Source organism: Leucopleurus acutus, assembly GCF_964270905.1.
Source record: "Leucopleurus acutus genome assembly, chromosome: 4".
Taxonomy (NCBI): domain Eukaryota; kingdom Metazoa; phylum Chordata; class Mammalia; order Artiodactyla; family Delphinidae; genus Leucopleurus; species Leucopleurus acutus.
The window spans coordinates 141,184,973-141,202,883 of NC_139146.1; the positions used below are offsets into that span (position 1 = coordinate 141,184,973).

Below are 17,911 nucleotides of genomic sequence, written 5' to 3' on the forward strand. Positions count from 1 at the left end.
ATGCACCTCCGTGCTGAGTTTGCTTCAATTATGTCATATTTTATTTGCTAATGATTTTCCAAGCTTGACGATGACCTTGTAGATGGTATTGTCAGCACTTCTTGTTTGTTTGTTTTTAATATCACATCCCTTTAATTTATTTTTATTTTTTGAATTTTACACAGCAGGTTCTTATTAGTTATCTATTTTATACATATTGGTGTATATATGTCAATCCCAATCTCCCAATTCATCCCACCACCACCACCCCAGCTGCCCCCACTTCCCCCCCTTGGTGTCCATACGTTTGTTCTCTACATCTGTTGTCAACACTTCTTGACATAAGGAGAGTGTGATTCAGAGTTGAGTATGTCAATTTGTTCCTTATTTTCTATCTGTATTTTTAAAAGTCTTTTAAATTAAATTTCCAATTAAACATTTACCTGAGAACTGTAGAGGTTAGTGAGTTAAGTAGTTCACATGGTTTAAATGAAATTAATTTCAGCGTATACACAGGAAAAGGATTTTGCTGGTGTCTTGAATGGTGTGTGTTTATGTATGTGTGTGTGCATAGTCTTTCTGCTGGATTACCTTAAGAATTGTTAAACAGTTGACCTGCAAAATCACAATAATTAACCTGAGGAAAGCTTCTTAGACATAATTCTACTTGGATATAATTTCTCTTGAAATGCTGTGTAGAAGAATTACTATAAAATTGTAACTTATACTTTTTAGGGTATAAAAATATAATGTTAAAGATGATTTGTCAAAATGCTGTTTTAAAATACTGATTTTATTTTTACAAATCTATAGGCTATAGTAAATCAATATATTAGATATGCTCCTGCCTGAAATATAGAAAATATCTGGCATATCTAACATGGCTATATTTATTATATAAGAAGAGAGTTCTACATTTATTTCACTACTTACTAAGCCTAAAATCTTCACAATTATGAAACTTTGTTTCATTTCTAAGTAAAAATAAAGTACGAGTGAAAAAATTTTCACTTTCTGCCATCAAAACTGTGAATGTACTTTTAAAATCCATGCCTCTATTAAGTAATTTCATTTGAAAGATGGTCTAGAACACTTATTTTAGCAAAACAGTGTTGCATGGCTGATCATTCTTTCCTTTCTTGAAGCTCTGTGGGGTGCAGCAGTCTTCAGAGCTGCCATTGACCCAAAGGAATGGGCTGCTTTTCAGCTACTCTAGTGGATGCCGTGGTTTCTTCCAGGACTCCTCTAACTACCATCTGCTGCTCTGCTGGACATGTCAAGTCTGTGCTATTTTTCTGTGCTGTTCTGCTAGTTGTTATGGTGTTTGTCTCTGCACCCCCAGACCCAAAGCCTTTGGATGATCTGACTGCCTTATTTCCTTTTGTGTTACACTCAGAAGTGCTAAGGCAGTGTATACCCTATGCATTAGAGAGATTGGTAGGATAGCCCTTTCAATTTTTTTCATAGCTCTGTTCCTCCTAGGACTGACAGGGGTCTGGGCTTGGGGATCATATATCAACTAGACAACCTATTTATAACAGTAACAACAATAATAATAATATCAGTGTCTTACTTTGATTGGGTGCTTTATAGTGTTATAGCTTCATAGGGTGTTAAAGCTGATCAGTGAAGAGGGGAAATACCTCTCTGCTCTTTGTGTTGTAGTTCATTAGAAGGAATCTGCATATCAATAAACTAAGCACATTAAGACCACTTACAGTGCTGGAAATATTCCTGGTGGGAATAAGGAGTAATGCTTTTTATTTATGTAACAAGTTTTCCCAGGCTTTATTGGATTGTGGGTACTACAGAGAGTCACAATTATGTCAGTAACTCAAATATATGTATGCTGCCTCCTCCTGTTGATGTGGTAGACCTCCAGCCTTCCGCAAAGTTCCCCTTCACAGGGGCTTCTAGAAGGGCTGTCTCAACTATGCTTCTGAATAAGTCTGTTTCCACTGAGACAGCTTCTGTTCCCCCAGGCAGTTCAGTCTCTTGCCAGATGGTGCTCTCTGCTGGGCATTTCCACCCATATACTCCATCAGAGCGAAAGCTGCGTGATGAGCTGAGGTGAAGCTGGCGGGGATAATGCTCTTCTCTCTTTGTTTTATACTCTATTAGATAGAATGCTCTAAAAGTAGTATTGATTTTTACCAGTGTTTTAATGAAATGTCTTTTAGATTTTTATCATAGCCCTTTTGCACTCTTCAGAACACAGGCATAAATCCAGTGGGGGATTATCTGTTAGAAGGCAAATTCAGTCAACAGAAAATACTCAGTAGTTAGCATTGCCACTCTTTTGACAGTAAGATTTTCTAACTGGGTGTGGGTTACCATGATTAGCTGCTTCCCATAGGAATAGTTTTTGCGTTCACCTTCTGGTTGATTTGCTCTATTCACTAGACGTTCCAAAGTGTGTCTGAATCTTATTTGGACATAGCTAGTAACTCCCTGTTTCTGTACCCTCAGCTGCAACATCCTCCATCACCCAAGCAAGAAACAAACAAGGAGATTTACTAAAATTGAAGCAGGAGAAACCTTTAGAAAAACTGTAATTCAATTTCTCTTTGAGATTGCCATCTATGATAAAAGAATCAACAAAGGTCCCATTTCACTTCATGCAAACGTCAAAGTTCTGTCAGAGATTGTGTTGGCCCCTGTTTAATTCTTTCAGGTCAGGTGGTGTAAAAGGGAAAGTTTAGTTGTATTGTGTTTGTATTTTATAATATTTGAGGGCTAGTTGTTAATGTTAAGTTCTAGGAAGTAAAAGATGTTTTCACATAGTAGGGAATTTTAGTGCTGTACCAGCTTATTTTTGGATTTTGTTGTGCCATCCCAAAACTTTCTAGAGTGGTGCCTCTCTAACTAGGAAGTCTGTCCTTGTTAGGAGACAGTGACAGTGCTTCCAGTTTATTTCCAACCATCCATGGCAAGAATGGAATGAGTTTTTGCATTCTTTCGTCACTTCGTGTAATGGCACCGGTGCAAATAAATCTGTAAGATTATTAGTAGTTTTGAGAATTGCTCCCTACTCACTACCCATGAGTCCATCCTTACCTCTAGTTTCTGTCTTTCTGGCGATGTTAATAGGGTTCAGCTGAGGTTCTTTTCACGTGCAGTGAGATCTTTTTCCAGTTCTAGTCTCTGCTGTACTATATTTTCCAGAAATTCCTTGAAGTGGAATGTGAATGATACCTTCTCTTAGTTTCTAGTACTAATAATTTACATCTATTTTATACGCTTCTTCTGAGATTCTGGTGGGAGGGGGGCAGATGTGGGTTTGATTCAACAATCTGAACTGGAATTATGCTTTCTAATCATTTAATTGCTATTTATTCCATTAATATTGTTTATAATGGTAATTGAGAGAGATTGGTTCCACTATTCAAGAATAGTAATGGTCACCTAGAACAACTGATATACTGTTTTATGCAGTTAAACTATCAGTTTATGTTACTGGGATTTTATTCAATATATATATTAATTGGTTTAATAATCCATGCCTATTTTAAAGCTATATTTTTACAAATATGAATTAAAAGTAAGTGAAATAGACTAGAGTTACCATCAGATAAAAAAGTAAGATTTTATAAATTTCTTAAATGATTGCTCAATTTAGAATGTATTAGGTCAACACAAGAATTCCTATGAGATGCTACTGTTCGTGTTTCATACTTTATTCTTTTATTAGTTTCTAATGAAAGCAGGTGTTTTAACTTCTCTAAAGTGAACTCTTTAGTGAGTCATGCTTATTGTATGCCGGTGAAGGAAGATTATTGCTGATTTCTTTTGTCACAAATGACTTCTTTGGTATTAAAGTACTGATCCTGACCTCAAACATTAACTATGAAATGATTTGGGGGTAGTGTTTAATTTTTGTTATATATTTGTTACTCTATGAAAACTTTACATGAATATCTTCTGCACTTACCAGGTGATTAGAAGTTATCTAGTATCTGTTGGAAATGTTTGAATTTTTATTTCTTAAAATTAATTTCTACTTAATTAAGTCATTTTTGTTAGGCTTTCCCATTCCCTAAATCATGCAATTCTGCCCTTTCTCCCCTTTTTAAATGATGAGGAGCTAATTTTCATTGCCCTTAAGATTTTAGATTGTTGAGTGTACTGCCAAGAGCAAAGTTGTTCATATTGGTTGAGGATATACTAAACTAGAGGCCCTTCTCTGGGAACCCTGGTTGACTCAGGAGTGGGATGGGGCACAGAGTGATACTCTGGAGATGTATCAAGGAAGAGTCTAGCATTTACCAGTGGAAACTCCTTGACTAAGGCTACCCTTGCTTTAGACTTAAGTAAAGTTAAACATTGTTTCATGATTTATTTAAATTGTCTCTCGTCCTCACTTTTTTTTTTTGCTGAGGATTTTTCCAATGTAACTTTGAAATACAAGGGGATGCATTTTGGCAACTCTTTGGGAAGACTAGAGTTACCTGTAAAGTCAGGGCCTGGTCCTTGACAGTATGATATAACCCAGTAAGTAAAAAAATAGTATATCTTTACTGTAGTTTCTGACTATAAATATTCTAATAATTTAGACTAGGTTATGCTGTTATGAAAGGAAAACTCAGTATGAAAAACTTCAAGAAATATGATATTTTAGAGTAACCTATATGAAAACCATTGCTTTTCTGTCTGCCAGATCCTGTGCTGCCTGTTTTACATGTATTAATTCATTTATCTTCACAAGTCTCTGTGTAGTTACTATTGTTATGCCTATTTTATCAGTGAAAAATGAAAGGGTCAGAGAGAATAAATAATGTATTTAATATTATGTAGCTATTAAGTGGCAGAGTTTGACGTTGACTGAGGCCTTTTCGGTTCTACAGCCCATGTATCTAAGTACTAAAATATACTGTCTTTAATTACAAGATAGAGAAGAGATCAGAGAAAATATAGAAGAAGGTGACCCAGGACTCTGCATCTTGTTCCTGGCTCTGGTGTCCATTCTTTTGACTACATGCTGGATTTAGAAGGCATTCTCAGTATAAGTCAGAGCCATAACATTAGGTTGAAGGTAATATTTATGAAGTCTAACTAGGAAATACATTTCTTGTAAAATAATTCTTTCTGTCTTTATTTTCTCCTACTCTTACAGTAAGGTCTTAGACATGAGTCCATGGAAAGCAAAACTGAGTAACAGATATCATGTTGTTCTCAGAATCTATTGCTGCTTTTCATGATTTAATTTTTAACAGGTTCCAGTTTATCTGTCTGATCCTTTCTCTCTTATGGGATGAGTTTTCTAGCAGGAAGTTCCACAGTGATTACCTATCCAATTAATTTGCTGGACAGATTCAGACACACCTGTATACCAGCAGTGGACGTAGCTTAGGCTCTCACTTAAACTCCCCTACTACTATTCATTGAACAAACATTGTTTGAATTCTTGCTATGTCTTAGTACTAAACTTAGTAACTAAGAATAAAAAGAATAAAACATGGCCCTTGTTTTTGGGAATTTATACCCTATTCTATTGTCCTTTTCATTTTTTCACTCTCCTAATTTGGGTGATATGCCATGTATTTTAATTTTTTTAGTAGTTACACTAGAAGTTTAACATGTATATACAGCTTAATGGGATCTAAATTTAATCTTTGTCATTCCAAATAAAGTCTGTCAAATGCTCTAACTCTACTCATCCCCTTGACATAATGCTTTTGTTAGTATTTTACTGTTATCTTTTTCTTCCAGTTTGGCTGGTTTGCTTTCCTATCTGTCTGCCTGCTTGCCTGTCAGTTTTATTGAGGTTTAATTAACATTAAGCAAAATTAACCCTTTTTAGGGTATGTGGTTCTGTGATGATTGTTTTCCATCCATTCCACTACACGTCTAACTAAGTACCTCAGGCATGACCAGCACTCTGTCTAACTCTATTGCTCTGATTTTGCTTGATAGTTTTTTCCTGACAGTCCTTTTTACTTCTCCAGCCCTCTCCCACTCCCATTCTCCTCCTATTTTTTTTTTTAAATAAGTGTCTGTCTGACTTTATTTTTTATTTTTTTGGTCACACTGCACGGCTTGTGGGATCTTAGTTCCCCCACCAGGGATTGAACCCAGACCCACACCAGTGAAAGCATGGAGTCCTAACCACTGGACCCACCAGGGCATTCCCTCTTCTCCTTTTTTTTAAATGTTTCTTTCTCTTTGATCTTTGTTATTTCCATTGTTTTCTTCTTTCCTTCTGTTTGTATTTTCACTTTTGCTAGTAGGAATGTATGCATATAGATTGCATTCCTAACTGCATCAGATATTTCATCATTTCTGTAATTTGCTCTTTGTTTTTGCTGCCTTCACTATCTTTTATTTGGACTTGTCTTGGTTCCTTCTGGTAGTTGATATTTTCTACCTTTTTTTTTTCTACTTTTTGTTTATTGATTGAGTCATAATTATTGTGGATTTGATATGGTATAAAAATGGAAATACTTGGGTATTTCGAATGGAAAGATGAGCTCATAGGTTTCTTTTTGGGAAAACACAGACCTAAATGATATGTGACCCTTTTGATATCCCAAATATAAATTTTTTATCCATAAAACTATTTGAGGTTTTGAAAATAAGTTCATTTGTTGAATTTTGTGCAAAAAAATCAATGAAGTCAGCATTTGACAGTGAACTGAGATGTTATATGCATGTTTAAATCATAGTAATGTCTAAACAAACAAAAAAATGGCAATTATGTAACTTAAACATTTGTTTTTATGTTTTTATATTACCTTTTTTTAAAACTTCTTATGTTCAGTATAGTTCACTGGAAGTGTTTAATATGGCTTTTTTTTCAAATTCTTTTTAAGAATTAGAAAAAAGTAACCTATTTAAATATAATAGCTAACAGTTATTGTATACGTACTATGGGTTTTGTATGGCAGTAAATACTTCACATATATTATCCACTTTAATCATTACAACCTTGAGAATTGGTTAATACTATTTCCAGTCACAGATGAAGAATCAAATCTGAAGTTTAGAGGGTGAGTGATTTGTGTAAGGTCACATAGCTAGTAGGTAGCAATGTTAGGATTCATATCAGGCTGTCTGACTCCAGAGCTTGGGCTGTTATTCACTGCTTACTTGGTTTATTATTCTTACTTGTGTAAATTTCAATGAAAATAAGCTTCCCTTTCATTTTCAAAGATCTTTCTTTATGCCCTTTTCCTGATTGTTTTATGATATAAATAGCATTGACTATTTTCCCCTTATTTTAGTTAATAGTTGAAATACCAAGTGATTTGAAATTTTAAAGACCTTTTATGGTGAATAAGCTACACGGGAAACTATTTTTGGTAGCTTTTTATTTAAATTCATGACATAAATCCCACATTTTGTTTTCTTTTTGGAATCATTATTAGAATAGGTATATTTTAATGCTCTGAATTGGAAAATGCAGATCTAACCAATATAAATGAATAGATCTGACAGAGTTTAGGATATATTGGCCTAACACACCCAGATATCTTATTGAATACTTTTTAAGCAGGAAATGGTATAAAAATATTCTCTTAACTTATATAGACATTTATATACTTGAAATTGAGAATAATTTTTTTCTGAATTTTCTAAAGGAAAAAGGCACTACATTATGAAAATATTAACATCAAGAAAGATCAACAGCAAAATCATTGCTCAAATCTCCCACGACTTTATGAAGTAATAATATTGCAGGAGGAAAAAAAGGTAAGTTGAAAAGTAACTATTTCATCTACTTCCTAGATTTTAAGGTCATTGAATCTTATTATCACACAGAGTACTCTTCTACTGTTCCTCGTAGGTAGTTGTCACTCTGAATTTTGTGGAAGGAACTGAGGAACTGTGTTTAAAATTTCCTTCAAGTTGATCGCTGTCTCTGCTTGAACACCTCTTGTGATAAAGAACTCAATACCCCTGAGGTTTCTTGTTTCAGTAGTGGACTACTCTGTTTCTTACAATTTCCTTCTTAAACTGACCTAACTTTAGCTGCTTGTTGTCTATTTATTCTCCTTTTTCCTATGACTTCTTTTAAATCTCCCTTTAAATCTTTTCTAGTAAGGATAAATGTTCTAAGTATCTTTGACTATTCTCAGTATTTAGCTTCAGGATAACTTATTTTCCTTTGACGTTATCTAGGGATCTTCGTTAGTTTTTGAATCTTTCTCTCCTTAAAATATGATTTTGAGAACTAAGAATAATATTCTTGGTGAAGTCTGGTTAGTACATAGTAATATTTTTATCTTCATTGTTCTAGGTAGTGTATATTTATTAATATAAAAATCTAAATGCCATTAAATATTTTTTGTAGCTATGTTTCAGTTTAATTATTTGGAACTTGTAGGCACAAAAACCTGGGATTTTTTTCCTCTAGTATATTTAAACTTAAAAACTTGAAGATTATAGGATAAACATTTCAAAATGGATCATTTAAAGGATAAATGACTCTCAGTTGAGAAATCAGTGAGTATTTCAATAAGAATTTTCTCTGTCTTCCCCTGAATGTTAATCAGCAAGGAAAAATATTGCTTATAGAACTATTAGAAAAAAATACAATAACAGAGTAATATAATGCAATTGTTTTCATAGAATAACAATTATAAATCTCAAACAAGATAAAAAGTGTTAATTTAAATCATGAGAGGTACTGGTTTATGGTTTTCTTGTAATGTGTTTGTCTGGTTTTAGTATTAAGGTAATGCTGGCCTCATAAAATGAGTTAGGAACTATTCACTCTGCTTATGTCTTCTGAAAGAGATTATAGAGATTGGTATAATTTTTTCCCTTAAATGTGTGGTAGAATTCACCAGTGAATCCATCTGGGTCTGGTGTTTTTTGTTTTGGAAGGTTATGAATTATTGACTTGATATCTTTAATAGGCATAGGCCTATTCAGATCATCTATTTCTTCTCATGAGAATTTGGGAGATTGAGTCTTTTAAGGAATTGGTCCTTTTCATCTAGATTATCAAATTTATGGGCATAGAATTGTTCATAGTATTCCTTTATTCTTTTAATGCATATGGGAACTGTAGTGATGTCCCCTCCTTCATTTCTTTTTTTTTTTTTTTTTTTGTGGTACGCGGGCCTCTGACTGCTGTGGCCTCTCCTGTTGCAGAGCACAGCCTTCGGACACACAGGCTCAGCGGCCATGGCTCACGGGCCCAGCCGCTTCGCGGCATGTGGAATCTTCCCAGACCGGGGCATGAACCCGTGTCCCCTGCACCGGCAGGCGGACTCTCAACCACTGCACCACCAGGGAAGCCCCCGCTCCTTCATTTCTGATATCAGTAATTTGTATCCTCTCTCTTCTTTCTTAGTTTGCCTGGCTAGAGGTTTATAAATTTGTTTTTGAACTTAATTTATTTTTTTATACAGCATGTTCTTATTAGTTATCCATTTTACACATATTTGTGTATACATGTCAATCCCAATCTCCCAGTTAATCACCCACCCCCTGCTGCCGCTTTCCCCCATTGGTGTCCATATGTTTGTTGTCTACATCTGTGTCTCAATTTCTGCCCTGCAAACCAGTTCATCTGTACCATTTTTCTAGGTTCCACATATATGCGTTAATATACAATATTTGTTTTTCTCTTTCTGACTTACTTCACTCTGTATGACAGTCTCTAGATTCACCCACGTCTCTACAAATGAACCAGTTTTGTTCCTTTTTATGGCTGAGTAATATTCCATTGTAAATAGGTGCCACATTTTCTTTATTCGTCTGTTGATGGGCATTTAGGTTGCATCCATGATCTGACTATTGTAAATAGTGCTGCAATGAACATTGGGGTGCATGTGTCTTTTTGAATTACTGTTTTCTCTGGGTATATGCCCAGTAGTGGGATTGCTGGGTCATATGGTAATTCTATTTTTAGTTTCTTAACTAACTTCCATACTGTTCTTCATAGTGGCTGTATCAATTTACATTCCCACCAACAGTGCAAGAGGGTTACCTTTTCTCCACACTTTCTCCAGCACTTGTTGTTTGTAGACTTTCTGATGATGCCCATCTTAAGTGGTGTGAGGTTATACCTCATTGTAGTTTTGATTTGCATTTCTATAATAATTAATGATGTTGAGCAGCTTTTCATGTGCTTCTTGGCTATCTGTATGTCTTCTATGGAGAAATGTCTATTTAGGTCTTCTGCCCATTTTTGGACTGGGTTGTTTCTGTTTTTAACATTGAGCTGCATATATATTTTGGAGATTAATCCTTTGTCCATTGATTAGCTTGCAAATATTTTCTCCCATTCTAAGGGTTGTCTTTTCGTCTTGTTTGTAGTTTCTGTTGCTTTGCAAATGCTTTTGAGTTTCATTAGGTCCCATTTGTTTATTTTTGTTTTTATTTCCATTACTCTAGGAGGTGGATCAAAAAAGATCTTGCTGTGATTTATGTCAAAGTGTGTTTTGCCTATGTTTTCCTCTAAGAGTTTTATAATGTCTGGTCTTACATTTAGGTCTCTAATCCATTTTGAGTTTATTTTTGTTTATGGTGTTAGGGAGTGTTCTAATTTCATTCTTTTACATGTAGCTGTCCAGTTTTCCCAGCACCACTTATTGAAGAGACTGTCTTTTCTCCATTGTATATCCTTGCCTCCTTTGTCATAGATTAGCTGACCATAGGTGCGTGGGTTTATCTCCGAGCTTTCTATCCTGTTCCATTGATCTATATTTCTCTTTTTGTGCCAGATTACTGTAGCTTTGTAATATAGTTTGAAGTCAGGAAGTTTGATTCCTCCAGCTCCGTTTTTTCCCCTCAAGACTGCTTTGGCTGTTCGGGGTCTTTTGTGTCTCCATACAAATTTTAAGATTTTTTGTTCTAGTTCTGTAAAAAATGCCATTGGTAATTTGATAGGGATTGCATTGCATCTGTAGATTGCTTTGGGTAGTATAGTCATTTTCACAATATTGATTCTTCCAATCCAAGAACATGGTATATCTCTCCATCCATTGGTATCATCTTTAATTTCTTTCTTCAGTGTCTTATAGTTTTCTGCATACAGGTCTTTTGTCTCCTTTGGTAGGTTTATTCCTAGGTATTTTATTCTTTTTCTTGCAATGGCAAATGGGAGTGTTTCCTTAATTTCTTGTTCAGATTGTTCATCATTAGTGTATAGGAATGCAAGAGATTTCTGTGCATTAATTTTGTATCCTGCAACTTTACCAGATTCATTGATTAGCTCTATTAGTTTTCTGGTGGCATCTTTAGGATTCTCTATGTATGTTATCATGTCATCTGCAGACAGTGACAGTTTTACTTCTCCTTTTCCAATTTGTATTCCTTTAATTTCTTTTTCTTCTCTGGTTGCTGTGGCTAGGACTTCCAAAACTATGTTGAATAATAGTGGTGAGAGTGGACATCCTTGTCTTGTTCCAGATCTTAGAGGAAATGCTTTCAGTTTTTCACCATTTTGAATGATGTTTGCTGTGGGTTTGTCATATATGGCCTTTATTATGTTGAGGTAGGTTCCCTCTATGCGTACTTTCTGGAGAGTTTTTATCATAAGTGGGTGTTGAGTTTTGTCCAAAGCTTGTTGTGCATCTATTGAGATGATCATATGGTTTTTGTTCTTCAGTTTGTTAATATGGTGTATCACATTGATTGATTTGCGTATATTGTAGAATCCTTGCATCCCTGGAATAAATTGCACTTGATCATGGTGTATGACCCTTTTAATGTGTTGTTGGACTCTGTTTGCTAGTATTTTGTTGAGGATTTTTGCATCAATATTCATCAGTGATATTGGTCTGTAATTTTCTTTTTTTGTAGTATCTTTGTCTGGTTTTGGTATAAGGGTGATGGTGGCCTCATAGAATGAGTTTGGGAGTGTTCCTTCCTCTGGAATTTTTTGGAAGAGTTTGAGAAGGATGTTGACTTTTCTCTAAATGTTTGATAGAATTCAGCTGTGAGGCCATCTGGTCCTGGACTTTTGTTGGTTGGAAGATTTTTATTCACAGTTTCAATTTCATTACTTGTGATTGGTCTGTTCATATATTCTGTTTCTTCCTAGTTCAGTCTTGGAAGGTTATACCTTTATAAGAGTTTGTCCATTTTATTGGCATAGAGTTACTTGTAGTAGTCTCTTAGGATGCATTGTATTTCTGCGGTGTCTGTTGTAACTTCTCCTTTTTCATTCTAATTTTATTGATTTGAGTCCTCTCCCTCTTTTTCTTGATGAGTCTGGCTAATGGTTTATCAATTTTGTTTATCTTCTCAAAGAATCAGCTTTTAGTTTTATTGATCTTTGCTATTTTCTTTGTTTCTATTTCATTTATTTCTGCTCTGATCTTTATGATTTCTTTCCTTCTGCTAACTTTGGGTTTTGTTTGTTCTTCTTTCTCTAGTTCCTTTAGGTGTAAGGTTAGATTGTTTATTTGAGATTTTTCTTCTTTCTTGAAGTACGCTTGTATTGCTATAAGCTTCCCTCTTACAACTGCTTTTGCTGTATCCCATAGGTTTTAGATTGTCATGTTTTCATTGTCATTTGTCTCTAGGTATTTTTTGATTTCCTCTTTGATTTCTTCAGTGATCTCTTGGTTATTTAGTAATGTATTGTTTAGCCTCCATGTGTTTGTGTTTTTTACGTTTTTTCCCCTGTAATTTCTAATCTCATAGTGTTGTGGTCAGAAAAGATACTTGATATGATTTCAATTTTCTTAAATTTACTGAGGCTTGATTTGTGACCCAAGATGTGATCTATCCTGGAAAATATTCCATGCACACTTGAGAAGTAAGTGGAATTTGCTGTTTTTGGTTAGAATGTTCTATAAATATCAATTAAATCTATCTAGTCTATTGTTTCATTTAAAGCGTGTGTTTCCTTATTAATTTTCTGTTCAGATGATCTGTCCATTGTTGTAAGTGAGGTTTTAACGTCCCCCACTATTACTGAGTTACTGTCGATTTCCTCTTTTATAACTGTTAGCAGGTGCCTTATGTACTGAGGTGCTCATATGTTGTTTGCATATATATTTCTAATTGTTATATCTTCTTCTTGGATTGATCTCATGATTGTTATATAGTGTCGTTCCTTGTGTCTTGTAACATTCTTTATTTTAAAGTCTCTTTTATCTGGTATGAGTATTAGTACTCCAGCTTTCTTTTGAGTTCCATTTGCATGAGATATCTTTTTCCATCCCCTCTCTTTCAGTCTGTATGTGTCCCTAGGTCTGAAGAGGGTCTCTTGTAGACAGTATATATATGGGTCTTGTTTTTGTATCCATTCAGCAAGCCTGTGTCTTTTGGTTGGAGCATTTAATCCATTCACGTTTAAGGTAATTATCAATAGGTATGTTCCTATTACCATTTTCTCAATTGTTTTGGGTTTGTTTTTGTACGTCTTTTCCTTTTCTTGTGTTTCCTGCCTAGAGAAGTTCCTTTAGCATTTGTTGTAAAGCTGGTTGGGTGGTGGTGAATTCTCTTAGCTTTTGCTTATCTGTGAAGGTTTTAATTTCTCCATCAAATCTGAATGAGATCCTTGCTGGTTAGAGTAACCTTGGTTATAGGTTCTTCCCTTTCATCACTTTAAATATGTCCTGCCACTCTCTTCTGGCTTGTAGAGTTTCTGCTGAGAAATCAGCTGTTAACCTGATGGGAGTTCCCTTGTATGTTATTTTTCATTTTTCCCTTGCTGTTTTTGATAATTTTTCTTTGTCTTTAATTTTTGTCAATTTGATTACTATGTGTGTCAGCGTGTTTCTCCTTGGGTATATCCTGTATTGGACTCTGCGCTTCCTGGACTTGGGTGGCTATTTCGTTTCCCATGTTAGGGAATTGTTTGACTATAATCTCTTCAAATATTTTCTTGGGTCCTTTCTCTCTCTCTCCTCCTTCTGGGGCCCATATAATGCAAATGTTGCTGCGTTTAATGTTGTCCCAGAAGTCTCTTAGGCTGTCTTCATTTCTTTTCATTCTTTTTTCTTTATTCTGTTCCTCAGCACTGAATTTCACCATTCTGTCTTCCAGGTCACTTATCCGTTCTTCTGCCTTAGTTATTCTGCTATTGATTGCTTCTAGTGTATTTTTCATTTCAGTTATTGTATTGTTCATCTCTGTTTGTTTGTCCTTTAATTCTTCTAGGTCTTTGTTAAACATTTCTTGCATCTTCTCGATCTTTGCCTCCATTCTTTTTCTGAGGTCCTGGATCATCTTCACTATCGTTATTCTGAATTCTTTTTCTGGAAGGTTGCATATCTCCACTTCATTTAGTTGTTTTTCTTGGGTTTAACTTGTTCCTTCATCTGGTACATAGCCCTCTGCCTTTTCATCCTGTCTATCTTTCTGTGAATGTGGTTTTTGTTCCACAGGCTGCAGGATTGTAGTTCTTCTTGCTTCTGCTGTCTGCCCTCTGGTGGATGAGGCTATCTAAGAGGCTTGTGCAAGTTTCCTGATGGGAGCGACTGGTGGTGGGTAGAGCTGACTGTTCCTCTGGTGGGCAGAACTCAGTAAAACTTTAATCCATTTGACTGCTGGTGGGTGGGGCTGGGTACCCTCCCTGTTGGTTGTTTGGCCTGAGGCAACCCAACACTGGAGCCTATCTGGGCTCTTTGGTGGGGCTAATGGCAGACTCTGGGAGGGCTCATGCCAAGGAGTACTTCCCAGAACTTCTGCTGCCAGTGTCCTTGTCCCCATGATGAAGCACAGCCACCCCCCGTCACCCCAGGAGACCCTCCAAGGTTAGCAGGTAGTTCTGGTTCAGTCTCCCTGGGGTCACTACTTCTTCCCTGGGGTCCCGATGCGCACACTACTTAGTGTGTTCCCTCCAAGTGTGGAGTCTCTGTTTCCCCCAGTCCTGTAGAAGTCCTGCAGTCAAATCCCACTAGCCTTCAAGGTCTGATTCTCTAGGAATTCCTCCTCCTCTTGCCAGACCCCCAGGTTGAGAAGCCTGATGTGGGGCTCAGAACCTTCACTCCAGTGGGTGGACTTCTGTGGTATAAGTGTACTGCAGTCTGTGAGTCACCCACCCAGCATTTATGGGATTTGATTTTACTGTGATTGCACCCCTCCTACCGTCTCATTGTGGCTTCTCCTTTGTCTTTGGATGTGGGGTGTGTTTTTTGGTGAGTTTCAGTGTCTTCCTATTGATGATTGTCCAGCAGCTAGTTGTGATTCTAGTGTTCTTGCAAGAGGGAGTGAGAGCATGTCCTTCTACTCTGCCATCTTGGTTCAGGGCTGAATAACATTATTTCTTGTATATGGAATCTTTTTTATAAAAAAAAATGTTTTTATCTTATGTCCCCAGTTAAACCATTATTCTTAGAGGACAAGAATCTTTAATTCTACTTTTTTTTCTTTTGTATTCCTATAGTTAATAGAGTGAGGTACATAATGTTTAATAATCTTTTTTGAATGAATGATTACAGATCTGAAAAATGAGCCATTTTATTTTAAAATTTTAATTTAGAGAATGCTTAGGTTTTTCCTTTCATAATAGTGCCTTCGAAGGATAAGTTTTAAAGTAATAAAATAATTAGGCAAGTAAGTGCTCTAATGTCTTTGGGTGTAAGCATTTTCTGATGGTACAACAAAATATGATATATAATAATATGAATATAACATGAATGATTGTGTTTTTTACTTATCATATCGTTGAAATCTATTTAATTCTGTTTTATACACAGTATTGTTTCAATATATCTTTTGAATGCATATTGGCATTTTACTCTACCAATAACTTATGTTAAGAAACACAACTATTAACTTTTATTCAAAGTGAATATTTTCCACAGGAATATGTCTTGCCTTTGGCAATGAAAATTCTTGTTAGTATCCTCCTTAACATTAATGATGTCTTTAATATACAAAAACATTTAACTTATTTCTATTGAAGTTCTTTGATTTGGTAATAAAAAACTTAGGAAGTTGCTGTAGTAGCTTCTGATCAGTCAGAAAAACTGAGTAAAATGTCAGTAGGTGGCGCCAGTACTTTGGTTCTTTATTGACAGAAAATCTTTATTCATTCATTTCCCATATTCATTAAAACAAATGGTTAAAAATCATGTGGTATGAAAATTCGCCTTGTATTTATCCTGAGCAAACCTAAATTAGAAGTTTTAGTTCTTTGATAGGTCTGCCACCTTGAAATAACTTGGAACTATATATTTCAAAATGTTATTTAAATTCTGGTTGCAAACTAAGTTATAGAGCTGTCGTTTCTGTTCATTTGTCTATATAAATTTATGAAAATTGTTAGAATTTCAGAAGTTATATTTTAAAGTTTAATATATAAACTTGGTTTTCCTCTAGATTAGAATATACCAAAAAATAATGTACTCTTCTTACGTAGATATTAAGTAGATCTCTAGTAGAAGTTGTAGTTTCAAAAACATGCTACAGAGATTAATAATAAGGACATAAGAGGCAGAAATAATATATAGTCTTTTGTGATTTTTTTTTGAAGCCTGCCATTACATTATTATTAATGATTTTCTCTTATGGGTGGATTGTTCCAGTATTTCTGATGCGAAAATTTCACCTTTTCTCTTTTCATTGCTAGTCTTTAACATTTATTAAACTACCAGATTTGTGGGCATTATAACAGACACTTGGAATTTATTGCAGCTAGAAATATGTAGTGGTGACCTTGAAAGAGCTAAAATTTGAGGATAAACAAAGATTTAGGAAGACTTGCACACAATTAAATGTGTTTTTCTCCCCCAAACACAAATTAATTGTTTGAATTATGGTTACTGTATCCAGAAATCTGAGTGATCACTTTTCTTATTTTCTAGAAAAACTTTTCCAATTTTTTTTTTTTTTTTTTTTTGCGGTATGTGGGCCTCTCACTGTTGTGGCCTCTCCCGTTGCGGAGCACAGGCTCCAGACACGCAGGCTCAGCAGCCATGGCTCACGGGCCCAGCCGCTCCGCGGCATGTGGGATCCTCCCGGACCGGGGCACGAACCCGTGTCCCCTGCATCGGCAGGCAGACTCTCATCCACTGAGAGTGGAACCCCACTTTTCCAATTTTTAAATTATGGGTTTCAGAAATAAAAAGATAGATGTCAAGAAAGATTGGAGGAAAAGATTGAATCATTAAAATATAAATGGACAAAACTGTGTGAAAAAAGCTGTGAGGTTGGAGTTGGAAACATTTATTTAATGCTTAAACAGTGATTCAGTATCCTTTGGAAGAGCATCTGATATCTTCAAGTCTAATTGTATAATAGTTTGTACTATTATTAGTGAGTTTTATATATATTGAAGTCACACTCATTCATGGTAAAATTTCAAGAACTTTATAAAATAAACAAAGCATTCTTAGAGTTTTTCGTAGTTTAGTGGTAAGGAGTTCACGCTTTGGAACCACACTGCAATTTTTTTGCTTCATTACATACTAGTTGTGTGACCTTGGGCAAGTTACTTTGCCATTCTAAGCCTATGTAGTTTTCCTTCTAAATCTCTAAAATATGAATAATAATATATATAAAAATATAACAAAAATGTCATTGTGAGAATTCAATGAAATGTGATTATACACACACACAGAGACACTGCTTAACACAGTGTTTGACATTTGTTAACACTCAGTAAGTTATAGTTATTACTATTACTTTTTTTTAATTTTTATTTTTTTGGCTGCGTTGGGTCTTCGTTGCTATTCACAGGCTTTCTCTAGTTGTGGCGAGCAGGGGCTACTCTTCGTTGCAGTGTACGGGCTTCTCATTTGCTGTGGCTTCTCTTGTTGTGGAGCATGGGCTCTAGGTGTGCGGGCTTCAGTAGTTGCAGCACGTGGGCCCTAGAGTGTGCAGGCTTCTGTAGTTGTGGTGTGCGGGCTCTAGGGCATGCAGGCTTTAGTAGTTGTGGCACACAGGCTTAGCTGCTCCGTGGCATGTGGGATCTTCCTGGACCAGGGATCGAACCCATGTCCCCTGCATTGGCAGGTGGATTCTTAACCACTGTGCCACCAGGGAAGTCCCCTATTACTTATTTAATGAGTATTGATTGAAC

The 17,911-nt window shown here is 35.6% G+C and overlaps 1 protein-coding gene across 1 annotated transcript in view; it reads left to right on the plus strand.

Moving 5' to 3' along the window:
• STPG2 (sperm tail PG-rich repeat containing 2) overlaps nt 1-17,911 on the plus strand; it is a gene marked incomplete at its 5' end in the record, with an annotated part of 261,353 nt that overhangs the window by 22,069 nt on the left and 221,373 nt on the right. Inside the window, 3 exon segments of the mRNA XM_082838444.1 lie at nt 4,358-4,450; nt 4,454-4,470; nt 7,557-7,668. Coding sequence (XP_082694570.1) covers nt 4,358-4,450; nt 4,454-4,470; nt 7,557-7,668 — 222 coding nt within the window.